The sequence below is a fragment of the Egretta garzetta genome, unplaced genomic scaffold, assembly GCF_000687185.1.
Source record: "Egretta garzetta isolate BGI_Z169 unplaced genomic scaffold, ASM68718v1 scaffold51, whole genome shotgun sequence".
In the NCBI taxonomy this organism is placed as follows: Eukaryota; Metazoa; Chordata; class Aves; order Pelecaniformes; family Ardeidae; genus Egretta; species Egretta garzetta.
In genome coordinates, this window is record NW_009258549.1 from 14,956 (window position 1) to 22,863 (window position 7,908).

General features: G+C 44.7%; 1 protein-coding gene across 1 annotated transcript in view; it reads left to right on the forward strand.

The window, feature by feature from the left end:
* The window catches only part of BTBD11 (BTB domain containing 11), a gene marked incomplete at its 5' end in the record, with an annotated part of 51,057 nt that overhangs the window by 9,001 nt on the left and 34,148 nt on the right, over positions 1-7,908 (forward strand). Inside the window, 1 exon segment of the mRNA XM_009647662.2 lies at positions 5,494-5,659. Within this exon segment, the coding sequence (XP_009645957.1) occupies positions 5,494-5,659 (166 nt within the window).

Consider the following 7,908-nt stretch of genomic DNA (forward strand, 5'->3'; position numbering starts at 1 on the left):
AGGGGGTGAGGGTGCGTTTGTCCTGCTGCTCATTGTAGTCTGTGGTCCTTTTATTTTTAAGTCGACTATTAGCACGCTATGCTGGCACACAGGACATGGTTAGAATGTTCTTACCTTTTTTTGATAATATTTACAGAGCATTGCTGCTTTTTGTTTTTAAAAAATTGTCTACTACTGACTATAGCAAGAATCCCCTCCCAAAGAACAAATAATTAAAAAGCTATGTAGTAGGGGAGCTGCTCTGTCTACCAGTTACGATGGAAACACTTTGCCTTTGAATCATCTGTTTTCCCAAATGTATTCAATCCATGAGTAATTTATTAAAGATCCACACAGACCCTATCTTAGCCAGTCCGAGTAAAAATAAAATAAAAAATCCCAAACAATCCTGCATTTAAACCATTGCTGTAGAAGTGGTGCATTATGTTTTCATAATGTGAGTTTGGGAAAAGATAAAAATAATTCGCTCTACTGCTAGAACCCATTATAAATGAAGAAGATTATCTTTGACTACTTTCAGAGGTTTGAGTATTTTGGAGTACGATAGAGTGTCATGGTCACCATGCAGCATTTGACAGTGACCATTTCCAAATAATTAATGTTGCCATGGCATCCCCCATATAAAGCCACAGTAAAGTTAATTATGTGCAGTGGCAACACTGTAATGATCTTGAAGATAACTGTTGGAGAAGCAGTATCTGTGAGGAATTAAAAGAGGACTTGGAGAAAATTGTGTTGCATTGTAAGTTAAAAAATGTGGTCACAGCTTTGCTACAAATACAAAATCAAGAATATTTCCCCTGTTTCTGATTTCCCTTTTACTTATAAAGGCAATTGTTTGCTTGATTCGAGGTAGGGAGGGACCAGTTAGGGAGTTTACAGGCTGTGTGATTGAACCCCTGAATTAGAGGGGTGGATTTGCTGTTGAGCATGAGGGCTGTGATGAGTGTATGTTATTAATTCAAGCATATTGCTTCTCAGTTCTGGGAGTGGGAGCATGCGTACAGTGGTGGTGGTGCCGAGGAGGCTGCCTAGCCCCCACAGTTTGCTGAATGGGGGAATCCAGAATGGGCTCAGTCTTTTGAGAGAGGCTATTACCCCTGAAGGATGCTGGCCAGTCCTACCTTTGTCACTGCATCACCTCTTGGGGACCTCAAAGTTCACCTGACCCAGCTAGCATCTGGGTTGGTGGTATCCTGCCATCCTGAGACTGTCCCGACGGAGAGGAGGGGGAGACGAGCATTGGCCCCCTCACCGTCTTCTGTTCCTCCCATCAACCTTCCCTGCCCCTTCGATGAAAAGGCGTCTTTTCTGCAGGGTGAGGTCTTGGAGAAAGGATGACCCAAGTGAGTGCTGGCAGCTGGCAGAATCTGGCAACAAACCAAGGTGGCCTTGGAGGGGATGTCCCACCATTGGGCCGGTGTCAGCCTCCTATGCGATTGGAAAGATTACAAAGACTTTTTTGGCAAAAGGGCTGTGAACTGACTGTGTATCTGGGGAGGTTTCCAGCTCTGTTTGCACTTATGCTGGCTTCCCTTGCTTTGCAGGCACTGTTTCACTACTCTGAAAAGTGACCCTATATATATAGCTGACTTAACTGTTCCTCATCAACCTTATTTTTCAAGCTTCTTCCCATCCCTTTCCCACTTCTTTATAGCTTGTCAGTGTATTTGTTGCAGTACAAAATCAAGAAGTCTTGAGTGAGTCAAGCCTGGGTGCCTATTCCCTTCCTCCTTTTTTATCCTGCATCCTTTAATGTTTGTGATTCTGCATGCTGTCTGTGATGGAGCAGCATCCCCTTATACAGTGTGATACAGAGCAGAGACCCTCTACTCCTGTTGGAATCCTCAAATCCTATTGGAGCGGCTGAGGGAACTGGGGTTGTTTAGCCTGGAGCAAAGGAGGCTGAGGGGAGACGTTCTTGCTCTCTACAACTACCTGGAAGGAGGTTGTAGCAAGGTGGGTGTTGGTCTCTTCTGCCAAGTAACAAGCAACAGGACAAGAGGAAATGGCCTCAAGTTGCGCCAGAGGAGGTTTAGATTGGATAGCAGGAAAAATTTCTTCACCAAAAGCGTTGTCAAACCTTGGGACAGGCTGACCAGGGAAGTGGTTGAGTCCCCATCCCTGGAGGTATTTAAAAGACAGGTAGATGTGGTGCTTAGGGACATGGTTTAGTGGTGGACTTGGCAGTGTTAGGTTAACGGTTGGGCTTGATCTTAAAGTTCTTTTCCAACCGAAATGATTGTATCATTCTGTGAATCAACACTGTGCAGTTAATGGTATGAAAGAGGACTTGTGAGCAAATGCAGTGCTGTGGTGGCCTAGGGTTGATTTCTGATGGATTTTTTTTTTTTTCCCCCCCAGTTTTCATTTTGAAATGCAACTGCACAGTCTGTCTGCTGTACCGTCTTCCCAGTTGGCTTTCTCCAGTGTTAAAAGTGATGCTGTGTTCTCCTATTCTGTACTTGCAGTTCCTGATCACTTTTGATCTGTCTCTTCACTGGTTTTTATCTGTACATGTTAAATCTCCTTTTCCTTAACTCATTCATCTCTCTGGCTTTTTGAAATGTTGCTATGCTTTCTCTTCTGAAGCATCCTCTGTTCCTTTCCCTTGCGTCACGCTCTTGTTTTATTAAACTTCCCAGTTTGATCATTATCCATTTTATTAGTAAACATATGACAATGGCAGCACCAGCAATGTCAAATTTTGCCATATACTTTCCTTTCCTATGTCCCATAAATCAGGGCTGTAACTCACTCACGATGGGTCCTTTTTGGGGTATAAAAAGGCAGTGGGTCGCTGGTAATGGCACTAAGTTGTGGTTTCTTGCTTTGTGGTACTTGGTCTAGATCATGTTTGGCCAGTGCCGCCCCACAGCCGTGCAGCTCAGGCACGCCTCTGCACCCGTGTCATTGCTGCAGCCTTGGTACAGCTGTAGCATCCCAGAACCCTTGGACCAAGACCCTTATCCCTCCCAGTTGATTGAGGAGTCCTAATTTGCTCACGCCCAATACCAGCAGTAATAAATGAGTCCCCTTCCTTGGCTTATAGCCGAGGTGAACTGATGTGCTTTTAGGGGACCAGAGCCAACTCATGGAGGAGTTACGTATGGAGAAGTAAGTAATTTCTGAACCCATGCCAGAGTAGAGATCTGGGCAGCCCTCACAGGATAGGTGAGGTAGGTCCTTGTTCCTCCTTCCTCCCTTGTGTGGGTGTGCAACTGAGGTCAAAATCTTGCCTTTTTTAAAGAGGAGATCATCAACTAGTGTTTTGCATGCACTGAGCCGGGCTGACGTCAGTGAAGCTCTGCCTGTTTCTGCCAGCACTGAGTTTGACCCATTTTATTCAGAGTGTATGTTACATACCTCAGTACAAATGATGAAGCAGTGACTTAACACAGGCAGTGATTCATAGTGGCAGACACCTCTGCAGTCCTCAGAGGATGTCTGGATCTTTCCATAGCTGCACTTTGCTGAAGAACCACCTCGTTTTCAGACCAGAGTCATCTGGAAACGGCCGGCTGAAGTAGAGAGGTTCAGCCTCTCTAGGCCAGAACCTCCCCCCACCTAACTTCTGAGCATGCTTTATCTATGCCGTATGTTAAAGGAGGGCACAGATGATCTCTAGCATCTCATGCTATGGGGATAACAAGTACCAAATGTTGCTGTAGCTCCTGTGTCAGAAATGTGCCATACGGTGTGAACGTGTTAAAGCCGCAATTGCTCCTGTAGATCTTGGTGTCACTGAGCTCAGCCCTGCCTATCTGTGCTGGTTTTGCTTTTTCTTTAAACTCGCTCAGAAACTACTGCAGAAAACCCAGCCTTGCTATGCGTTGCTTTCTTCATCTCTGTTGTAGGCATATTACTGGTGCAGAATCTGTTATTGCTGTTACAGTGTATTTATTGTGACCGAGTGTTGTGCATTAATCTTGCGGCACACTGTTGTCATGAAGCGCCATCCTTATTCCACAGGCATACCTTGTTTGAATTCTTAGGACATCAACTTCTTAGCAGTCAAAATCCAAACTGAGCATGTAGAATGAACAACAACAAAATACCTGTTGTCTTCCAGACTGGCCATAGCCCAGCACAACAGAGAGCAAGCTTGAGCTCAGATGCCAGTTTCAGTACTACGTCCTGCAAAAGCTTTCATCAAAGTACTTTGTATTTTCCATCTCACTTCCTTTCCTCTGTTGAAAGAGGAAGAGTCGTAGCTATTACTAGGCACTACTGCTTCTATATAAACAGCATATTTGCTGCATATTGCTGTTAAATATTAAGCAGTGTGATATATTTCATAAAGCTCTGATAAAGCATCTTGAAGAAGAAATTCAGATGATAATGATGTGCTGGTTATATTTTTCTTTTGGTTTGCTGCATTTTTTACCATATGAAATAGAAAAGAAATATTTGATGTGTGTTTGACTTTTTCACTTTTGATCTTTATTTTGTTTTTTATTCATAAGTAGCCCCTCGTTTTCTGACCTAGCATTTTTGGAGAATGAAAGTGATGTTTTTCCAAACAGTCCTTTATCCAAGTTCACACCAAAAGCGCTGTGGATTTGGACTCCACCCTGTGCCCCAGACACTCCTCAGCATGAAAGAAAAGCAAATCTGTCTTTTAATAAGATGAAACTGAGTTGGATAAACATCAGACTTGAATAGCGTGGCTCTCTCTGGAGCTGCAGATTCACATCTTGGCTAAATAACTCCTAGCCCTTCTTTCATTTGAAATGGATATCTTGAGCAGCTTACAGTTTGGGGATCTTTTGAATAAGACCTTAAAGAATGAAATCCCATCTGTTACGCAGAGCCAGCAAGGATTTGTGGTGTTTTGCCATGATTACTTGGCAAGATTGCCTTCTCCTGCCCGATCCCATAGTGCCCTGCTTGTCTGCAGGTAGCCCTGCTTGAGCAGGAGGGGTGGACCAGATGACCTACAGAGGCCCCTTCCAACCTCAGCCAGTCTGTGATTCTGTGACTTGCACTTCCTGCTCCCAAAAGGTTTCCCTTTTACTGGGGCTGAGCTGGTAAGATCCTTGAAGGCGTTTGGAGTGACATTGTTGTCTCTTTGTTGTATTGCCAATGATTACACATCCATTTGATGTAAGTTCAAAGCTCACTGAAGCCACTGAAACTTTTCAGAGATCAGGGGGACTGGATCACCTTGCCATGCAGAGACACAGCTTGGGATGAGAATGTGTTGTGCATTGCTTAAAGAGGGAAACAAAATCAAGTGAAAGCTGTGCTTTTTTGCCCATTTTTTTAATAAAATGTATAACTTGTCTCATGAAAGAGAGACCAAGGGCAATCTCCATTAGCTTGCATTAGCGTTTCCCATTCAGCATTTCCCTTGAAACACACAGGTCAAAGGAGAATGAGTATGTGCATGACCTTCATCCTGCAAAGATAGGGCAAAGTATTATTTTCCTAGGGACAGTGAGGTCTGTCCTCTGATTGTCCTCTGAGGGAGTTTATTTCTCACATCCACAGAATCGACGACTGTTTTTGTGCGTCTCGAAAACTGGATGCAGTTGCCACTGAAGCGAAGTTTAAGCAGGACCTCGGTTTCCGGATGCTCAACTGTGGCCGAACGGATCTGGTTAAACAAGCCATTTCCTTGCTGGGGCCGGATGGGATTAACAGCATGAGTGAACAGGTAACGAAATAGAAATGTAAGGAAGCAACTGTGAAATGTGAGAGTTTTGCCTACTTACCACAGAAAACGAGCCCAAGCTTTCAGATAAACATAGACAGGCATTACTTTGAGTTGAGTTAAAGCACCACCAGGTGAACATCTATGTTGTTTGGTGGTTTTGAGTTGTATTGGTTTGTTGGTAACTCAGCATGAGGTCGAATCCCCTTAAGTCGTCTTAACAGTGGGCTGAGTCAGCTGAAGCCAGAAGATGATCTTAGTATGAGTCCGAATACTTAAAGCTGCTTTAATGCCATGAACAGTGGTGTGGGGCAAGGCCTTGTGAGGTGACCGTCCTTCCCCTGAGTGCTGCCCTGGGGTCTGCAGTGCATGTCACGTGCCCTGCCAAACCCCATCAGGAAACAGTTAATCACTGGCAGTCTTTAATTGAGTTGAGCCCAGTTTGAACTGGCCTCAGAGGGGAAAGTCTCCTTGCAATGTTACCACTCCATTAGTCATTGTGGCCAACATCCACCAACTGAGAAGCCTAAATTTCCCTGGAGTTACAGCTCCATGAGGCTGGTGGTTGTGTCCGGGGATAAACCTGCCTCCATGGCTGCCTACTGGCAGCAGTCTGTTGGACTGTGATGCTCACCATGGTGGTTCCCCCCCTTCCCAGCAGGAAATGATGGCCATGGATATTACCATTTCCTTTTGAAATTGAGTTCCCTGAATTTTCTGGTGCCCCTGATGAAAGTGTCACTGCACATTCCCAGAGCTGTGACATCCCCTTTGGCAAGAAGCAGATGGCTGCCAGCCCTGAGGTGGTCGCTTGGGACAGGAGCTGGGTTGTAAGTGGGTTTAGGTCCTCTGAGATGAAGGCTTCTCTGGGAATGTGAGTTATGTTGCTTCAGTCTGAGTCAGTATTGTGAATTTGTTTGAGAAGAGCTTTAGAAGAAAACAGTACTCCTCCCCAAAAAATTGTATCGGAGAGCTCATTCCAAGGTTCATACATGATACTTCTTAAAATTTTTACTATTTTAAGTTAGTCTGAACCTGGAAACTTTTCACAGCATATTTCTTCTGTCATCCAGGCTGAAACCTGGGAACATTCTGGCTTGATTCATCAAAGTACCTAATCATACGATTAACTCTGAACACATGCTCACATCCTATTTGAGTGAAAGTTAAGCCTATGCTTAAATGCTTTGCTGGATCAAACATCCCACATCTTGTAGGATCTCACATCTTGCAGGACAGAGCCCTAAGTGATACAAGGCTGAAAGAAAAAGGGCCTTTTTTTATTTTGCCAAAAGCCAAATGCCCTTAGTGTTGATTGTACATGTTGTTACCGTGTTCCTTGTGTGTGTTGAACACTAATGATGGGCTTATTAAAAATCCATTCCTCCCATGTGCAAAGAGAGGGGGCTGAGTGATGCTGCAGTGCAAGGCTGGGGGACTGGCAGAGGCAAAAGCGTGAGGGACAGCAGTGGGAGGGGAGGTGAGGTTAGAAACCTCATTAGCTCTTTAAAGCCCCAGTACTGCAGCATGACCTTCTGGGCCCGTTTTAGTCAGCGGTAACTCCTTCTTCAGCTTCAGCAGGGCCAAAATTCCCGTGTGGTCCCCAGGCAGACCCTTTGCTCCAGGCATGGCTGTGGGGTTCTTTGCCATGGCTGCCCGCGTGCTGCGTTCTTGCAGGGGGGAGCCTCAGCATGGGGCTTTTAAATTCTTTTCTTCAGAGCTGATTAGACCCCATGTGCTAAACACTTGATTTAATAATCAAATAACACCACTTAGGGGAATTGAAATAATAGTTGAAAGAACATGTATTTAATTTTAAGCTGCCATCCCGTCCCCGTGTTTCAAGGCCCAAACACAATAATTTTTCTCATGGTCCTGTTTGTTCCTGTAGTTATTGACTGCCAAAGGAAATGTTTTGCCACTGACTGTAGCTGAAGTAGTTTCAAATTCTCTTTACAAGTAACTTCAAGTCACCCAAGAACTCTCCTTGCCTGGAGTGAACTTGGGTTTTTCTTACTAATGGCACGAGGCCCCAGATGCCTATTCCCTTACTCTGTATCTCCATAAGTACACTGCGGATCTGAGCCTGTGAAATGCTCACTGTGTTTCAAGGGGGCTTTAAGCACGTTGCAGGGACAAACCTTAATTTATGTTTTCTCTGCAAGGACAGCCCTTCCATACTTAAGCCCCCACTACCTTTAGCCCTCCATGCAAAGAGGAGAAATGGGGTAGTTCAGCAAAAATAGTGATGC